At 47.8% G+C, this 19,638-nt stretch overlaps 1 protein-coding gene across 1 annotated transcript in view; it reads left to right on the top strand.

Moving 5' to 3' along the window:
- Window positions 1-606: 606 nt before the first annotated feature.
- LOC147616484 (glycerol-3-phosphate dehydrogenase SDP6, mitochondrial-like) overlaps window positions 607-19,638 on the top strand; it is a 55,529-nt gene continuing 36,497 nt past the window's right edge. Inside the window, exons 1-3 of the mRNA XM_086777552.1 lie at window positions 607-1,730; window positions 1,882-2,355; window positions 15,321-15,652. Coding sequence (XP_086633678.1) covers window positions 1,367-1,730; window positions 1,882-2,355; window positions 15,321-15,652 — 1,170 coding nt within the window. The 5' untranslated portion in view covers window positions 607-1,366. The remainder of the gene's footprint in view (window positions 1,731-1,881; window positions 2,356-15,320; window positions 15,653-19,638) is intronic.

Genomic DNA, 19,638 nt, shown 5'->3' with positions numbered 1-19,638 from the left:
CTCACTGACAAAGAGTGCAATGGCAGTTACAAAGAATCCTATGTCCCTTCAGCGAATCCTATGTCCCTTTAGACACCCCTACTCCTATTCTCACTAATAGTCAGAGTGCAATGGTAGTTGCAAAGAAGCCTATCTTCCGCCAGGACCAAGCACATTGAAGTGCATTATCACTATGTTAGAGAGAGGCTCCATGCAGGAGAGATCAATATTTGATCTATAGTAGTACACATGACAATGTGGAAGATCACTAAAGCCTTATCACATGAAAGGTTTGAAGCCTTCCGCAAAGCTTTGGGCCTCTTCTCTTTCAGAGACTGATTTGCAAAGCAGAATAGAGATGGTGCGACATGACATTTGCACTTTGTAGCAAGGTTACTGTGGATGTTGATGTGTATGACACTTGCCTAGTGTTCACACAAATCATTTGTCTTAGTTTTTAAAAATTGATGTTTTTTAAAAAAGAATTTGCAGATGTTTGAGCAAAAATTTAACTAAAATAACTTAATTTGAACAAATATTGCACGACCATAGTTAGTAGGTTTTCTGCAAACATTGCATATGCCATCTCTTCTACAGGAGGAAATTTATTGATTTGCCAGCACATTTAGGCAACCCATGGGTGCAGAGAACAAAAAGAGGTGACTTTGGCAATGTAGACATTGGTCATGCCAAACCGTCAAGAACTGTTACGAAGGGGTCGAAAGTGTCGGAGTGCGCGTTTTACAGCTAGTGGCAGAGTTAGTTTGGTTCACATGATAGGAGGCACCGATGATGACCGTCCAGGCATTGGGTTGTCTATTTGGACCCAGCCCCTTTCATGCAATAAGATAAAAGCATCGGACATGCACAGTGCAACCGTGGGCACTTAGGGCATCCCATGTGATCTTTTGACCAGGAATAGGCAATGGGCGGGAATTGGTCAACCTCACTCTCCCCACGTGCACGCTTCCGCCATAGCCACCACCACCTTCCTAAACTTTCCAAGGTTCCCGCAAGCTGTCTCCGATTTAGGGATTCCACCTCATTTGGATTCAGTTTTGTTAGTGGGATACTTTCAACATGTGGTCTTTTGGTGAACGACGCGAAGAAAAAGATGCTCAAGGGGCAACTTAGGGTTTCGGATTTGTCTCAGAGAGCTGTTTCTGCTACTCATCAAGCAAGTTAGGGTTTCAAGGAGGATTAGGGTTTTGAAGACGTCTCATGGTTTGGTTCCGTAGCTCACTAAGATTTGATGAACTGGGTTTTTGTTTTTGCTGATCAAGAGGTGAATTAGGGCTTCTGTCATGTCTCAGAGAATTGGTTTTTGCTCATCGATGATGGCTTAGATAACTCTGGTAATTCATTTTCTTGACCGAAGAAGAAGAAAATGTCCAGCAGGTTAAGGAAGGTTTTCTTGGGAGGTTCTGCCGTGGCAGCGGCTACCGTTGGTTTTTTTGCAGTGGGTTCTAGTCTGCAGCTACTGGCGAATACCGAGCAGGTAGCGGCAGCTGAGAGATGGAAGAACACGATAGAAGCAGAAGGGGGTGTGGTGCCTTCCAGAGCATCCCAGCTGTCTATACTCACCGGATGTAGCCCTTCCTCACCGCTAGATTTACTGGTCATTGGGGGTGGAGCGACTGGCTGCGGCTGTGCCCTGGATGGTGCCACACGGGGCCTCAAGGTTGGTCTGGTTGAAAGGGACGACTTCTCCTCGGGCACCTCATCGCGCTCTACAAAATTGGTCCATGGAGGTAAGCTTCATCACAAATTACTGTGTCTTTTCTTGACGTTTCATAGTATTTTCATGGAGGAGGAAGAGGGTTGATTGAAAGCACAGAGCAAGGCAGCCAACTTTTTCTTGGCAATGTGGACTGATACCAAAATGGTCGCCTGCCTGATCAGGGGTTCGATATCTAGAAAAGGCTGTTTTCCAGCTGGATTTGGGTCAGCTCAAGCTTGTTTTCCATGCCTTGGATGAGCGCTATCACATGCTTCGTAATGCACCTCACCTGTGTGCGCCCTTACCGACAATGACCCCTTGCTATGAGATTTGGGAAATCCCATACTACTGGTCCGGTCTTAAATTGTATGACTTGGTAGCAGGGCGGCAGCTGCTACATCTTTCAAGGTTCTACTCTGCAGAACAATCCAAAGCTCTTTTCCCCACTCTCTCTCAGAATGATCATGGGAGGAGCTTGAAGGGTACAGTCGTGTATTACGATGGCCAATTTGATGATAGCAGATTCAACATTGCACTTGCTTGCACAGCTGCATTGGCAGGAGCTGCCGTGCTAAACCATGTTGAAGCTGTGGCACTTTACAAGGATGATACGACAGGACATGTCACAGGAGCTCGTGTTTGTGATCGTCTCACAGGTTATTTTTCTTTCCTTATCAAGGGCTAATGATGTGATTGGGGATGTTATAGCATGTAGTTTAGGCTATGCATGATGGAGTCGATGGTTTGAAGCTTTGTGAGCTCTGAGTAGACTCTCATGGAGTCAAGATGGCACTGTTTGGGAATTAACTATTGTTTTATAAACAAAGCTTCACTAAAAAAAGAGAACCTTGCACTAGGATTGCACTAAGGCCTTTCAAATTTCTGCATTATATGTGTTCATTTTTGGTTTTAGCAAAGCAGAGTAGTAGCCACATGACCTTTTCCAAGCATTTATCAATCATATAGAAATTGTGTGTGTGTGTGTGTGTGTGTGTGTGTGTGTGTGTGTGTGTATGTGCGTGCGTGGACTGCACCTGATTTGGTTCCCTCCATTCCATAAGACGTGATCACTTTTGATTCATGAGAGTGTCTAGAACTGCTAGCAGAAAATGGGAGCAGCTACTGGCTTGTGGATTGTAGGAAAAAGAATAGGATTGAACAGTACAGGCACTCTTACAATTGCAAGATTTCACCTTCATTCTGGCACTAAAAACAGGCTCTTGTACAAGTAAATTAACATTTGTGGAATGTAAGAAGTCAATGCTCTACCTTTTGACATGTGCTTGTCTTTGGTCTGGCCGTTATTATGAGGAGTAGCCAATCTGAACATTCTACACAACCTTAACATTTCACCTAGGATTTGCCTTTTGAAGCTTCCCCGACCGGGATTGAGGGCCTTGTTGCACAAACTATTAATACCAATAAACAAAATGACATATGGGGCACAACACAAAGCAAAATAACGCAATTGAAAGATGGTGACACCTGCACGGGGCTGGACTGGGCCGACTTATATGATATTATTAAGGAGTACTCAAGTTACAAGCTTCACGGGCACCTTGTGTCAGATTTCCAATACAAGAATAGAATGAAAACAGGTACCAAACAATATGTTTGTGTCAATGTAGACTCAAACTCCATCTCCAAGGAGCAGCCCCGCGTTTTCCAAACTACAGCGTCTTGCCAATTGTATGCTACCCTCCACTGGCGTCCAAGCAAATGAGAGCCAGGATTGAGTGGTAAAAGACTAGATATGTGCATGCGGTTTTAAATCATAGTGTCCAGACAAGTCTTCTTCACTCCTTGGGTGTCTTGTGACCAGCGAAGGGTAAAGGGTTTTCAGCTAGAAGATCACCATGGCACTCTCTTTCTTCTCATCACCAGTGCAAGAGCAAGAGGGAAAGCAAATGTTTGTTCGACTCCTTGTATGCTGGTCCCTCTGTACAGGCAGCACTCAGGAGGTGACTGCAGCAGAACTCCACGTGTGAAGTCAGCAGCCTGGCACAGCCAGTATGGCCAGTTTGGCAGCAGCAGCAGAAGATCCAGGTGGCGTAGCATCAGAGGATTCAGGGGATACGGAAGATGATGTTAGCTAGGCATGGCAGCAGCAGCACCTGTACAGACAGCAGGCTGTACTGTCTGGATGTGTATGGGCCAGAGCAATAGTGGCTGTAGGTGTCTTTGATGATGATTCCCCCACCCCCCCCTCCCCCCCTGCGACCCCTCCCTGCGGTGGGGGGGGGAGGGGGAGAGAGAGAGAGAGGGCATCCCAAGGGAGGCTAGGATATGCAGGCTATGCTTGACTGGAGAGATAGAGTTAAACATTACTTGTTTAGATGCCCAGTGTATTATGAGATACGTGGAGGTTCTCATTGCCTTTCCACAGATGGATTTGGTCTCTTGCTCGGGTCATGCATTACGGTGATCACACTAGAGATGCATAGACATCTAGAGACACTGATGCGTTAATACACAGGAGAGGACAACAAGACTTCACCCAGGCCTCCATCACAGATTTCTTCAGCCCCCAGCAGCAGATAGAGCCGCTAGTATCTACCCAAGCAGTGACTATGTCACGTGCATCCCGCACTTGGATGCCACGTAGACATTTCTGTACAGAAGGTGCAGGACCTGGGATGGTGAACTGGTCCCATGTGAGCCCAGTCCGGGACGAGTCAGCCAAGGATCCATCTCAGTCGTCCGAGGTCAGGTGTGCATTGTCCTGCACATGAGTCCAAGGTCAGGTGTGCACTGTCCTGCACATGAAACAGTGCCAATCCGCGCTGTGAGTCTCCCTCTAGAATGATGTCAGTGGTTCTGTTTATCTGGTATGGTACCGGATGCCAGATCACTGAGTAGATTAGGTTTAGGACAAGGGGCCAGCCCATAGGGCTACCCCGGATCTGAGTGTGGGCACGGGAATGGTGTAGAACCACCCCCATGAGGGCCAAGAAGGCCCAGGCTGAACCCACCAGCCATGGAGGGGCTGTAGGACAGCCCTAGGGCACGGATCAGGCAATCTCCAGGGGATTACAGCCTTTAGATGGCTGTAGGGCATGTATGGGGCAGCCCATACAGGCTGCCCAGCCTTAGGATTGTGGACAAAAGTGGTGTCCAGCCAATCAGAAGCAGGCGCATCACTTTCAGCCTGTTAGGAAAAAAAGGTAGTATTTTTTGGGATTTAATTCAGCATTTATTGCTGAATTTCACTAGTCGTGGGACATAGCTTGTTTTTTCAGCTGGCCGACTGCTCCTCAGGAGGAGTATAAATAGTGGAGGCCATGATCCCATCATTCATCTCAGTTTTCACTAAATGCTCAAGCCAATCAAGGGCCAGTCAAGCCAAGGAGATTGCCAAGCAAAGGGGTGGACTTCTGAAGGTCAAGGGCAGGATTTTCCAGCCAAGAAAAGGTCAAGTTTTCTGTATTTGTTTTCAGATTTACATCATTCTAATAAAGCAAATACACCATCCGTGGTGGGGGCCCTACAGAGGGTAATTGGGACCCAATACTGTGTCCTCTCCATCTCCCCCTTCTCTCTCTATTTTTCTGCACATCTCCTTTCAGTTTGTGCGTTAATTTCCGTCGCGAAAAGAGTGCTGATTTCTGAGTTCTGAAGTACCGATCCTTCTCCGAAGCTTCCGCATATCACAGTGGTATCAGAGCCTACTTCAAGGACAAAGATTCAGCAAAGAAAACCAGAAATTTTTTTCGCTCGTGTGGTTGGTTTTTAGACGCCGGTGGACTACCCCTTTCGGAGTGACTCCTGTCCCTCGAAGGACGGTTGGTTTTTAGCCTCCGGAAGCCTCCGGAAGTCTCCCACACAGATAGTGGATGGTCAGATTGCTTTCCGGAAAGGAATTGCATTTTCCCGCTATGGCGAGTTTCGGCGACGAGAGAGAACCAGAACCATGGGACCAGAGTGCACCAGGCAGCCCAGCTAGGGCACCCGGCTTGAGTGTCACAGACATGTTTCAGCAGATGATGCGAGCAATCGCAGACCAGACAGCCAAGTTGGATGAGCAGAAGGCGCGGATCTTGGCTCTGGAGGAGCGTTCTCGCTCTCCAGCGTCGCGTTTTCCATCTCCTCCTTCCTCTCCTTCCGTATCCCAGATACCAGATCCTCGTCACAGAGACCCCCTCGCTGGGTCACAGCCGCAGCCAAGCTCCTTGCTTGAGATGCAGATGCGTGCATTGGAGATCCGACAACGAGAAGACGACGCCATGCGACGCGTGGAACACGAGCGTTATCTCAGAGCTTTGGACGCCAGATTGACACCGACGGTGCCCTCGAATCATTTTCCCGAGAAAATGAATTTCAGTAAGTATAATGGTAAACTCGATCCCACAACTCTTTATTCATGGTTACATCAATTTGAAGCTTACTTTGCCGCAGTTGGGAAAACAGATACTGACAAAGTGATCTTAGCTAGTTGGTACTTGGAAGGTGAGGCCATTCCTTGGTGGACTCAGTGGGCTCATGCCCACACACCAGAGCAGGTATGGCAGCTTATGTGTGGGACGAGTTTGTCCGCGACGTTAAGCAGCGGTTTTTACCGCCCCACTACCTTGAGCGACTCGAAGACGAGTTCAGGGGAGCGTGTCAGAACGCGCAACCAGTCCTTCAGTTTGCCAATAGAATTTCGACTTTATGTCTGCAATTAGGCTTATCTGACACGGACAAGAAAGGGCAATTTTTGTATGGCCTGGACACGCAAATCCAATGGGAGGTGCGTATGTTTAGGCCAGCCACCTTTGAGGATGCACTCTCGCTTGCGCAGAGTGTAGAAATGAAACACAATGGTGGCAAGCCCAAGACTTCCCAGCCGGCTTCTCCCAAGGCTAACGCCTCGGGGGGCAAAAGCCAGAACCAGATGGGGTCTTCCCCAGGACAAAGCCCGGGAGCCTCTGGCTCCAAGAACTTGAACAATGCGTCTAAGCTTACTCCAGACCAGAAAGCGGAGGCAGGCAAGACAGGTGGCAAGTTGAGTGCTGAGGAGCTTTCTCAGTACAAGAAGGAGGGTAGATGTTTCTTTTGTCACACAAAAGGACATACTTCTCGGGATTGTCCGAAGAAGCCTCCAAAGGCCGCCGCCGCCTCCACAGCTTCCGTGGTGAGCACAGCTCCCACACAGACCCCAACGGCTACCCCTAGTTCTTCAACCCCCGGTGCTTCAGTTGGAGCAATTATTAGCCGGGAGCTCGAAGATAAGCAGAAGGGCTCCCAGGAGTATGAGCGCAACGAATTGCTCAAGTCCTTTGGCTACATAGGTGGCCAGAGAGGAGTTGTCTTGTTTGACAGCGGCAGCACGGAGGATGTGGTCACGGAACAAGCCGCTAGGCGTGCCCGTTTCGAGCCGACTCCGGTGGACAAACAGGTTGAGGGTTTTAGCACAGGTATGACAACGAGCGTCAAGTATGAAGCTCTAGGTGCTAAGTTAGTGATTCAGGGCATAGAGTTTGTGCGTGACTTTATGGTTGCCCCCCTTGTAGGAGCAGACATAATTTTGGGTATCCAGTGGTTTCACAAGTTTCTTCCTGATGTCAAGTGGGACAAGCACACGTTCCAAATCAATCGGAATGTGTCAAACACCCCGGTGACCATTAAGTGTGAGCCAGGTATTCCAAACTTTCCGCTCATAAGCCACTTGCAGGCTAAGCGAGCAGTCAGGAAAGGCGCACAGTGTGCGATGATTTACATCCAGACAGCCCAGACGGTGGCCAGTGCTTCCGAGAAGTACTCGGTTCTCCATGAAAAGTTCTAGAAGATTTTTCTTCGGGACAGTCTCCCTCCCCAGCTCCCCCCGTCCAGACCGGAGGATCACAGGATTGACCTCCTCCCAGGCTCGGAACCCCCGAGCAAGTTTCCGTATCGCCTTTCTAAGGCAATGGAATCGGAGTTGGACCGCCAACTCCAAGAATTGTTGCAAGCTGGCTTCATCTGCCCCAGCGTGTCGCCATTTGCAGCACCGATCTTGTTTGTCAAGAAGAAAGATGGGTCTTCCCGGTTGTGTGTCGATTATCGTGCACTCAACAGGCTGACTATCAAGAGTAAATTCCCGATGCCTCGAATTGACTATATTCTCGAGAGGCTGAATGGAGCAAAGGTGTTCTCAAAACTGGATTTAAAGAGTGGGTACCACCAGGTACGAATTGTAGAGGGGGACATCCCCAAGACAGCCTTCCGTACAGAACGGGCCCACTATGAATTTGTGGTCATGCCATTTGGTTTGACGAACGCCCCAACTACATTTAACCGCATGATGATGCGTGTTTTCCGGGAGTTGATTGGAGAGTGTGTGTTCATGTTTCTGGACGACATACTCATATTTTCAGCTACAGTTGAGCAGCATGACATTGATGTGGAGAAAGTCCTTAAGTTGCTGGAAAGCAACGAGCTCTACGTCAATGAAAAGAAGTCAGAATTTTATCTGTTCCAGGTACATTACTTGGGATATATAATTAGTGTTGAAGGCATTCGACTTGATCCGGCGAACGTGGCCGAGATTGTTAACTGGGAAGTACCTCAGACGGCTTATGATATTAGATCATTTGTGGGTATATACCAGGCATATTCCACCCACATTGACAAGTTTTCTGATCTCTCGGCAGATCTCATCGATCTGCTAAAGGGAGTGAAAACCAGAAGGCAAAAGATTCGAATGACTCCACGAGCGTTGGAGGCATTCCAGAACCTCAAGGTGGCTTTGTCAGAAGCGCCTTGTTTAGCCCTTGCCTCGTGGGACGAACCATTTCAAGTGATCACCGATGCGAGTAACATCGCAATTGGAGGTGTATTACAACAGAATGGTCATCCGGTAGCTTACATGTCTCGTAAGTTACTGCCCGCCGAAAAGAACTACTCAGTCTATGATCGTGAACTCCTAGCAGTTATACAGGCCTTGAAACATTGGAAACATTTCTTGTATGGTCGTGACTTCGAGGTTCGCACTGACCATCAGGCATTGCGCTGGATTCAGACGATGCCAAGTGCACAGTGGAGTGATCGACAACACCGCTGGAGTCAGATATTCCAGTAGTTCGGTGGTATGATTGAGTACCTTCCAAGAAAGGCCAATCCAGTGGCTGATGCGTTGAGCAGGAAGGGACAAGTATCTGCGATTCAGACCACTAGACTTGACCTTGTTGGTACAGGACTAGAAGACATGAAGCACACGTACACGGATTCCGAGGAATTCGGTACTCAGTGGGAACAGGCATTGGAGGCCACAGGACCATGCCATTTTTTGATACGCGATGGTTGGCTTTTCTACAAAGGCCGACTATGTGTCATGAAGTCATTCCGGGCAGCTCTTCTCCATGATGCCCATGACGCCATTACAGGTGGTCATAGGGGCATGAATTCGACTCTGAAGAAATTAGAACGGCAATACTATTGGCCAAAGATGAGGAGTGATGTGTTTACATATGTACAACGCTGTGACATTTGTCAAAAGGTGAAAGCTCCTCGTGGAAAGAAGATAGGGTTATTACAGCCTTTGCCAATTCCTGAGGATCCTTTCCAGGACATTTCGATGGACTTTGTCACAAATTTGCCTCCCAGTCCGAGTAAGCGTAATACGCAGTGCTTAACTATTGTTGATAGGTTTAGCAAATTTGTTATGCTTATTCCTTGCAGGGCCAATGTGACCGCCGAGGATGTTGCCCAGTTATTTATTCGGCATTGGTACCCGATTGGTGGGATTCCTAGAACCATAGTGTCAGACCGAGATGCCAAGTTTACCAGCCATTTTTGGAGGGCATTGTTTGATAATTTTGGTACTAAGTTGAATTTTTCCAGTGCGTTCCATCCACAGACAGATGGCCAGACAGAGATATACAACCAGTTGGCCTTTGATGTGCTGAAGTGTTATGTCCACGATCAGCAAGGTAAGTGGGAATCGTTTTTGCCTTTAGTTCAAGCTGTTTTGAATGACTCTTTTTCTTCAGCTATTGGCAGGACTCCATATGAGGCAGCGTTTGGAAGGCCTTTCCAGTCGTTGTTAACCAGGACTTCGTCTTCAGTACCTGAGGCGAACAGAGTGACGGAGTCTTACCAAGAGATCCTAGAGTCCGTTAAAGACAGATTGGCTAAAGCGCAAGAGGCCTACACTCGACAGGCCAATAAAGACTGAAGGGACATGAAGTTTTCGGAAGGGGATTGGGTGTATCTTCGGATTATGAAGCAAAGATTGAAGCAGGTGGGCAAGCGATGCCCAAAGTTGTCTTTCAGGAGCTTTGGACCATTTCCCATCCGGAAAAAGATTAATGAGGTGTCTATGCAGTTAAAGCTACCTCCGAGTTGGACTATGCACGATGTATTTCGTGTCAGTTGGTTAAAGCCATATGTAGGTCCACCCCCTTCAGAGGTCAAAGACGAAGCGGAACCAGACATTATTGATGAAGCAGAAGTAATGATACCAGAACAGATCCTTCTGCACCGTTTCAAGCATGGCTCAGGCCGAAGACTACGACAGTTCCTCACGAAGTTTCAGGACCGAGGAACTCATGAAGTGGTATGGCTCGACAAAGAATTTTTCGAAGACTATCCGGCATTATTGACGGATTATTTGGAGGCTATGCAGCTTCCGTCAAGTTAAGCAGAAGGGGATGTCACGTGCATCCCGCACTTGGATGCCACGTAGACATTTCTGTACAGAAGGTGCAGGACCTGGGATGGTGAACTGGTCCCATGTGAGCCCAGTCCGGGACGAGTCAGCCAGGGATCCATCTCAGTCGTCCGAGGTCAGGTGTGCATTGTCCTGCACATGAGTCCAAGGTCAGGTGTGCACTGTCCTGCACATGAAACAGTGCCAGTCTGCGTTGTGAGTCTCCCTCTAGAATGATGTCAGTGGTTCTGTTTATCCGGTATGGTACCGGATGCCAGATCACTGAGTAGATTAGGTTTAGGACAAGGGTCCAGCCCATAGGGCTACCCCGGATCTGAGTGTGGGCACGGGAATGGTGTAGAACCACCCCCATGAGGGCCAGGAAGGCCCAGGCTGAACCCACCAGCCATGGAGGGGCTGTAGGACAGCCCTAGGGCACAGATCAGGCAATCTCCAGGGGATTACAGCCTTTAGATGGCTGTAGGGCATGTATGGGGCAGCCCATACAGGCTGCCTAGCCTTAGGATTGTGGACAAAAGTGGTGTCCAGCCAATCAGAAGCAGGCGCATCACTTTCAGCCTGTTAGGAAAAAAAGGTAGTATTTTTTGGGATTTAATTCAGCATTTATTGCTGAATTTCACCAGTCGTGGGACATAGCTTGTTTTTTCAGCTGGCCGACTGCTCCTCAGGAGGAGTATAAATAGTGGAGGCCATAATCCCATCATTCATCTCAGTTTTCACCAAGTGCTCAAGCCAATCAAGGGCCAGTCAAGCCAAGGAGATTGCCAAGCAAAGGGGTGGACTTCTGAAGGTCAAGGGCAGGATTTTCCAGCCAAGAAAAGGTCAAGTTTTCTGTATTTGTTTTCAGATTTACATCATTCTAATAAAGCAAATACACCATCCGTGGTTGGGGCCCTACAGAGGGTAATTGGGACCCAATACTGTGTCCTCTCCATCTCCCCCTTCTCTCTCTATTTTTCTGCACATCTCCTTTCAGTTTGTGCGTTAATTTCCGTCGCGAAACGGAGCTTATGGGCATAGTTGCTAGGTGTTTCATGAAACGTGTTTCATAAACGTTTCATTCATTTCCCAGAAGTTTCAAAAACGTTTCATACAAAAAGGGGGGGTATAGGCCCCAAAATTTATACACAAGTTTATAATATGTTAAAAATATGTTGCCTTCCCTGCAAAATAATATTAAACATGCATCATTTACACATTAAAACATGTTTACAAGCTAAAACTAAAGAATCTGGGTGACCCAGTTACAGTGGGCACCCAACTAAGTCATTGACCAATTGGCATAAATAAACTGGCAACATCAAGAATCAAGATTTGGATTTCATCATCAATAATGGCAACTACTCAATAATGGCACTCAAAGTGATCACAAAAAGTTTGAATCCTAAGCTGATACAAAAAAAGTAAATTGAAGTCTGAAATACACAAAGTAAAGCATGCTGAAGCCTGATAGATGCAATCATGCATGACAAATAATAAACTAGAGGAGCTTGACAGCCCCAAAGACTAGAGTCCTCAATCTGGAGTGTGGGCACTGGGCACTTAATCCTCAACATCCTCGATGTCCTCATTAGTAGTCTCCTCGGTAGACTCAATGTCACTCTCATAAGACGATGCTAGCTCAATTGCTGCACTCGTCTCAGCTGCTGCACTAGTACTAGCACCTCCTGATAATGCTATTGTAGATGCTCGTGTGCCATGAGCAGGTGCCATCTTCTCCTCATACAACATGGCATATATGTCGAGACTATCGGATTGCTCGACTGCTCAATTAGGCGGAGATTGCAATGGCAATACACCAACCGCTCCAACTAAGCAGTAGACAACCTGTTCCTCTTCTTTGTATGGAAGAGGGCCCATGTGCTCCAGTTCCTCTTAGCAGGACCTGAACTGTAATCCTGTGAGAGGACTTGAATGGCGAGGCGTTTCTGCTATTAAAATACAGAAACTTTGTAAGTACAGTGTACTAACGTCTAAGTATAATCATCATTGATCAATGTATTATGTAAATAACAGACTTGTCTTTTAGAGTTGTACTCACCAAGTGAGGGCTATTGATCCCATACTTTTTCCACCATGAGATTGGCTGAAGCTGTCTCTTGCATGCATGCAGTTTGTCTACCAAATGCGTAGCTAGCATTCTGATACACTAGCCGCTCATCCTCCAAGTGTCTCATGAGCTCCATGTCTCCTCCTGTCCATTTCTGAATGTAATCTTGCCATCCATCTTCCAACTCTTCATTAATATACTGCGCCTCACTACGCCAGAGAGGGTGCAATATGTGGGCAACCGCGTGGATTGGTCTATGGAACCAATCCCACCAGTCCCATGAGTCCCTGTTGGACTCTCACTACCCTCTCAACCACAATGAACATATATGCAAACCTGGTTTGTGAGGGCTTCAAAAGCTCAAGGTCACTATTGGCACGAAACATTGCCAAGACCTTGGGCCTCTTGGTAACAAACTTCACCAAGCTACGCACAGTGTCAAAGATGTTAGCAATCCACCTAATCTTGGCAAGATCTTCAATGAGCAAGTCTAGGCTATGAGATGCACATGGAGTCCATACAATCTGCGGGAACTCATCCTCTAGCATCCGTTCCATAGAGACACAGTTGCTACCATTATCAGTGACCACTTGCACTATGTTTTGTGGGCCTATCTCCATGATAGCCTTGCGGAGGTGTGACCATATAAACACTCGTCACCATTGTCCCAGGCATAGATGCATCAATGGCATGCAAAAACATAGTGCCCTTGCAAGAGGACACCAAAGTATTGTACTCATTCCTCTTACGTATATCTGACCACCCGTCACATAACAATGTGCAACCATACTTGCTCCAAGTGGCTTTTAATGGCTCCATCTCCACCTCCACTGCTTGTTGCTCTCTTCTGAGCTCTTTAGTGTGCAAGGTCTCATAGGAGGGTCCCTCCTACTCACATCCAATGCAGCTGATTGTCCTCATGGCCTTTTTCCATCGTGGTGTGCGCACAATGTGAAAAGACAAAGCACTTTGGATGAAAAGCCTAGTGAGTTCCCTAGTTGCATCTTTAATTGCTTGCTTTTGCGTGCTTGCTTGAATGCTTGCTCTCTTTAGAGAGGCTTTGGGTGCTGCGGGTAAAGGGGTTCGTGTTGATGTGGGAGTGGAACTACCAGCACCCCCAAATCCTGCTTGGCTCTGTGCATCTTCCTCTGAACCCAACCGTGTTCTCTTTGATGCATCACCTGTATCCTCACTAGCCCCGATATCCTCAAGCACAGGCCCACAACCGCGTCCTGCCAGTTGCTGTCTTTTCCATTCTTGTAGCTCGGCTTTGATGTTTGCAGGCACAAGTTTGCATGCACCAATGCTAACACGGATTATGGAAACTCCTGAGTAAACCCCGCAAAAATTGCATTTCCACTTTTGTGCGCCTGAACCACCATATTTAGATACAGTAGTGACATGGGCCCACATGGCATCCTTAGTGCGAGGCATCTTGACAAAAGCAGAGCTGGATTGGCACCCTGGCATGAAAACCCCCAAATTTCAAAATCTGTTTTTTTTTAAACAAAATCGAAGAAAAAAAGCACAAATCAGCACAACCAACGTGAGAGATGGCGGGCACGGAACCTTGGAAGTGGGGGGGGGGGAGCTGGTAGGAGCTGATTTGTGCAAGGCTCCTAGGAGCTCCTTCAATCTGTTTCCCAGTCGCTTGTAGACGTTTTTTCGAAAAACATGCTCTTTGGATAAAAAACGTTGAAAATCGTAGGTTTTCCCAGGCTACATGAAAGAAACGCGTTTCATTCCAATGAAACGTTTCGTTTCATTCAGATGGAATGAAACGCATTTCATTGCAACTATGCTTATGGGACACACTTAGCAGGCTGGTACTTGAGATTGATCCTAGGAGGTCTTGGCTCGGAGTCATTAGGGATCAGGCATCCTCTTTGCAGAGAGCCAGACATCCTTGCCCTAAGAGATTGTTGGCTCTAGATCCTCATTAGATTCAAGACATCCTTGGAGGCCATAGGGAGGCACCGCCATGGGAGGTGGACATCTTGGTGCTGTACTTTGCCATTGACATTTTAGCTTTCCATGTCTACCGTTACATTGTATACACATGGACCTATGTAGTACGTTGGCCCTATCTTTTTCATTTTTGTTTTTTGATGTCTAGTCTACACATGGATTTTATGTAACATCTTTTGGTCTCATAGACCCTTCAGGTCTTTATTAGACATTAATAAAATCTTTCTTTCTTTCTTTCTTTCTTTGTGTGTGTGTGTGTGTGTGTGTGTACCCTTCAGGTCTTTAGTAGACATTAATAAAATCTGTGTGTGTGTGTGTGTGAGAGAGAGAGAGAGAGAGAGAGAGAGAGAGAGAGAGAGTCACACACACCTATGGGTGCTTGTGCAAAGTTGCATACAGAATGTGTACTTGTTTTTTTTATTTTTTTTCCGGGTCATATGTTTCCTACATTATAGAATGTTCTGTACATGTATGGACAAACCATCAAGGAAGTTCTTTTCTTCTTCTTCTTCTTGCTTCTTGCTCAACACATGGATCTTCATGTACAGTATGTGGTTGATTATATTTCCTCACACAATAATACATGTAAATTTGCAGGTATAATAAAGCACAGTGCACCTAACATACCTTTTCCCAATAATTACTTTATTACTTGTTCCATCCATACATGTACAGTTCGTGCCATACCTATGTTTCTAACCACCTTTCACGTGCATTATGTTATGGATGGGTCTAATAGTCACCCTTTTTTACTTCTTGGAAGCAGTAAAATGCTTCTCTATAAATGATACATTCAGGGGTTTCCGGACTGCTTATCCTGATGCTGGTAGTGTTGCGGTTTGGATGTATGCATGAAAGGCTTCTAGCCTCAACCTGTTTTTTTTAAGTTTTTGTTGGGGGGGGATTGATCCAGTTTTGCAACTGTTTGAAATTAATGGTTTTGAAATAAGACTGAATATAGTTCCTGAATGCAGGAAAGGAGTTTGATGTACATGCAAAAGTGGTAGTAAATGCAGCTGGCCCTTTTTGTGATGAAGTTCGACAACTTGTAGACAAGGAAGCAAAACCTCTTATATCTCCAAGCAGTGGTGTGCATGTTGTTCTTCCAGACTATTACTCTCCTGATGGCATGGGCCTGATTGTACCCAAAACAAAAGATGGAAGAGTTGTATTCATGCTCCCGTGGCTTGGGAGAACTGTGGCAGGGACCACTGATTCAAGCACCAAGATTACAATGCTTCCTGAGCCACATGAGGAAGAGATCCAGTTCATCTTGGATGCTATTAGTGACTATCTCTGTGTGAAGGTAAGGTGTTTTGGCTTGAGTTGCTGGTTTCCTTGGGGATGTCTACATTGTAGGGATTTTGTAGGGGTGTCTGGTGCTTTCAAGTACCAAAACTCTCTCTCTCTCTCTCTCTCTCTCTCTCCTTTTGGCTATTCTAAGTTATCATTTTTTGGTTTTACATTTTTTTTCTCATGCTACATGCCATGTTCATGATGGAATATATTGGATCACTACTGCCTCATAGATGCTTCTGAAATTCTGTTACACGTTGATCTCTCTCTCTCTCTCTCTCTCTCTCTCTCCCTCTCTCCCTCTCGAAGAGGCGATCAAAGAAGAGATCACCAAAACCCTCACCCACACAATCGAGGGGAAAATGGAGGCGGCCCGCGAAGGATGGGTAGAAGTGATGAAGAAGAACATCAAAAAGGAGGTGCAAGAAGATGTACAAGTGATGAAGAAGAACATCAAGAAGGAGGTACAAGAAGATGTACACATGATGTAGTCTACTCTTGATGAAGAGAAGATGCGACGGATCCGGCGCCTCAACATCCGAGTCACAGGGATACCAGAGAGCACTACCTCCACGCCCGAGATTGACGGGCGGAACCTATGTACCAAGCTAGGACTAAAGGAGGATGAGCCGCTCCCATTCACTAGAGTATGGAGGACAACCCCAAAGGACTCCACCAAAGGCAAGGCCTTAGTGCTACAGTTCCCGGACGAGGAGAGTAGGATGAGCTTTATGAGAAGACGGGCTATCTTGAGGTGCTTGCCAGGGGACCCCATCTACTTCGATGATGACCTCACATGGATGCAACTGGAGCATAGAAGATTATGCATGCCAAAGATCAAGGCGGCACGCAAAGAAGGGAAGAAGGCACATTATAGGGATGGTCACATCTACATTGATGGGAAGAGGGTCGAATAGCGCCATCTGGCCTATGAGACACGGAGGAAACAACATGAGGACAAAGAGATACACATAGCAATTTGGAACTGTAATGGAGTCTTATGGACACATCCAGGGAGACTTGAGGAGGTGATGGAGGGCCGGGATATCATCTTGATGACAGAGACACATGAGAGCCCGGGGAGGGGCTTACCACGGGTTGAGGGTTATCAGTGGGAGTCAGCTCACCGACAGGGGATGAGACAGGCCACCTCCCGAGTTTCAGGAGGTATTGCTGTGCTTTTCAGGCATGCGTTACATGAGCATGTTCGAGTCGTAGCACGAGACTCGGAGGCGAGATACATGTGGATTAGCTTACGCCTCTCGGCGACCAGATGGATTTATATCGCCCTTTGCTACTTTCCTCCGAAGGGGTCGCGGTTTGCCACCACCGAGGAGCCGGGTGGAGGAGAGGCTAGTGAGTCTCCATACTCTGTCTTATCTGAGGAGATCTTACACTATTCGACACTGGGAGAAGTCTTCTTGATGGGGGACTTCAATGCACGGACTCAGAGCAGACAGTGCGAGATCTATGACTTTGAGGATCCCCTGAGACTAGAGCCGCTAGCTACAGAGGATACAGGGATCACTCGGATCTCCGCTGATGGAGGAGCTGACAGCACTGGATATGGGCAACATCTGCTGGAGCTTGGGGCCCGACACCATGTCGTTATTTATAATGGGATGACTCAGTGGCCAGATTCAGGTGGGTTGACTTGCTTTCTAGTGGGAGGCGGCAGTAGTACCGTGGAATATGTGATGGGATCCCGGGAGACAGCAGATATGGTGTCTCACTTCACCGTACCACCATGCCCCATTGGGGCGGATCATACATACCTATCCCTCACTTTCAGGAGCTTATTGGAGACCCACCCACCCATCATACAGCCACCACGCACTATTTTTCACTTCACTCAGGACCTAGCCGAGGTGTACGACTATCATGTTCATGATCAGCTATTTGCCTTAGATCCATCGGCACCCATGGCCATGCTCACCTCCCAGCTCTCACATGTACTTCACTCCGCAGCCGCGAGGAGTTTCCCATTCCACATACAGACAGGACGGCCACCTACATTTGGGAGCATGCCCCAGAACCGATGGTATGATGATGAGTGCAGAAACCTTTACCGTAGTCTCCGAGTGCAGAGGGCTCGCGGGGAGATCACCCGGAGGCAGGCAGGCAGGAGGATGCATACTCTCACCCGCCGTAAGCGGCGAGCTTATGAGGAGGCTCAGTACTGGGACACATATCACATGCTCATGAGCAGAGATGCTGCTGTTGCTTGGAGGAGACTCAGAGAGCCCCGTCCTCCCACACCTATTGTCGATCCTCAGACCTGGCAGACATATGCAGAGAGACTTTATGATGTGCCTGCACAGCCCCCTATACCACAGCCCACAGAGCCATGCTCCACAGTCTCCACCTTCTTCACCCCACCTATGGTTAGGAGGGCCATATGCCGACTCCAACATGGACGGGCGACAGATCATACAGGATTACAGGGAGAGCATCTCATCTATGCTATTGATACATTGGCACCATTTCTTGCTCATCTCTTCAACAGAGCTCTGTCAGAGGGGTTTCCGGCTGAGTGGACGATGCACACTATTGTGCCGATCCATAAAGCGGGAGATGTACTAGACCCCGGGAACTACAGGACCATCATGATTGGCCATATATTGGCCAAACTATACGGGGCAGTTTTGGAGGCAGAGCTGAGCACTCATGCAGAGGTTGGGGGATTGAGAGCAGCAGGCCAGGCAGGCTTCCGTCGAGCCTTCTCGACCATCGACCACATTTTTACATTGAGGTGCCTGATTGATCAGGCCAAGGCACGGAGGCAACGGCTCTATTGTTGCTTTGTGGATTTCCGCAAGGCATTTGATACTGTGCCCAGAGAGCGCCTCTTTCGGCGACTACTACAGACACTAGGCATACCTTCAGACATGATGTGGGGCATATACAGGCTATATGAGCAGGTCTTTGGGAGAGTCCGATGCCCAGGAGGCTTGTCCGACACAGTTGCTAGCACCATTGGTGTGAAGCAGGGGTGCCCGCTCTCCCCCACGCTCTTTGGACTCTATATTGATGAGGTGGTCGATTACATCACACAGGGAGGAGGCTCTGGGGTTGAGCTATCAGGTATTACTGTCCATGTTATGCTTTATGCTGATGACATCGTCTTGGTATCCGACACGCAGGTTGGGCTTCAAAGACACCTTGTGGCTCTTGATGACTTCTGCGCACAGCAGGGGCTCACAGTGAACCTTGGGAAAACCAAGGTTATGATCTTCCACACTTCACCCGCAGTCAGGAGCCACACTACTCTCACATTAGTAGGAGGGCGGGTCGAGGTGGTGAGCTCTTATGTTTACCTTGGCATCACATTTACTAGCTCAGCTGGACGCTTCTCCATGGCTCAGGCAGTCCGAGACAGAGCGACCCGGGGGTATGCAGCTCTTGCTGGCCTTGAGCGTCAGTGTTATCAGGCACATTTTCAGGAACCCCGCACGAAGGGGTGGCTCTTTGATACATTAGTGACACCAGCCTTGATGTATGCAGCAGCGGTTTGGGCACCAGGGCTTGCAGCCTCCACATGGGTACAGCTGGAGAGACCACAGATCTTGATGCTCTCGAGGATGATACGCAGCAAACCATCCGTCCCGCACGACATTGTTCGAGCTGAGTTTGTTGCACCACCTATGGCAGTGGAGGCATTGTTCCAGACGATCTCCTTTATATACAGGATGAGGGAGATGCCCATGGAGAGATTATCCCGCCGAGCTTTTGAGGCATCCAGACAGCTGGCCGAGGCTGGACACACTGGATCTTGGTATGCACAGATGCTACAGTGGTTCTCACATCATGGTATAGACATTGAGCGGTTGCCACCTTTTCAGTATGATCAGTCTGCTCCACGGGGTTACCTCTCTCTCAATGAGAGGAACAGAGTGATGAGACAGGACATATGGCAGCACTACATACAGGAGACATGGACAGCACCAGAGAGCCCACTACCACCGAAGATGCTGTACTACAGAGACCACTTTATGA

Source organism: Cibotium barometz, chromosome 38 (genome assembly GCF_041138505.1).
Source record: "Cibotium barometz isolate CiBa-2024 chromosome 38, ASM4113850v1, whole genome shotgun sequence".
NCBI lineage: Eukaryota > Viridiplantae > Streptophyta > Polypodiopsida > Cyatheales > Cibotiaceae > Cibotium > Cibotium barometz.
The sequence above is the reverse complement of the archived record's forward strand: the minus strand, read 5'-3'. Positions and strand labels throughout refer to the sequence as shown.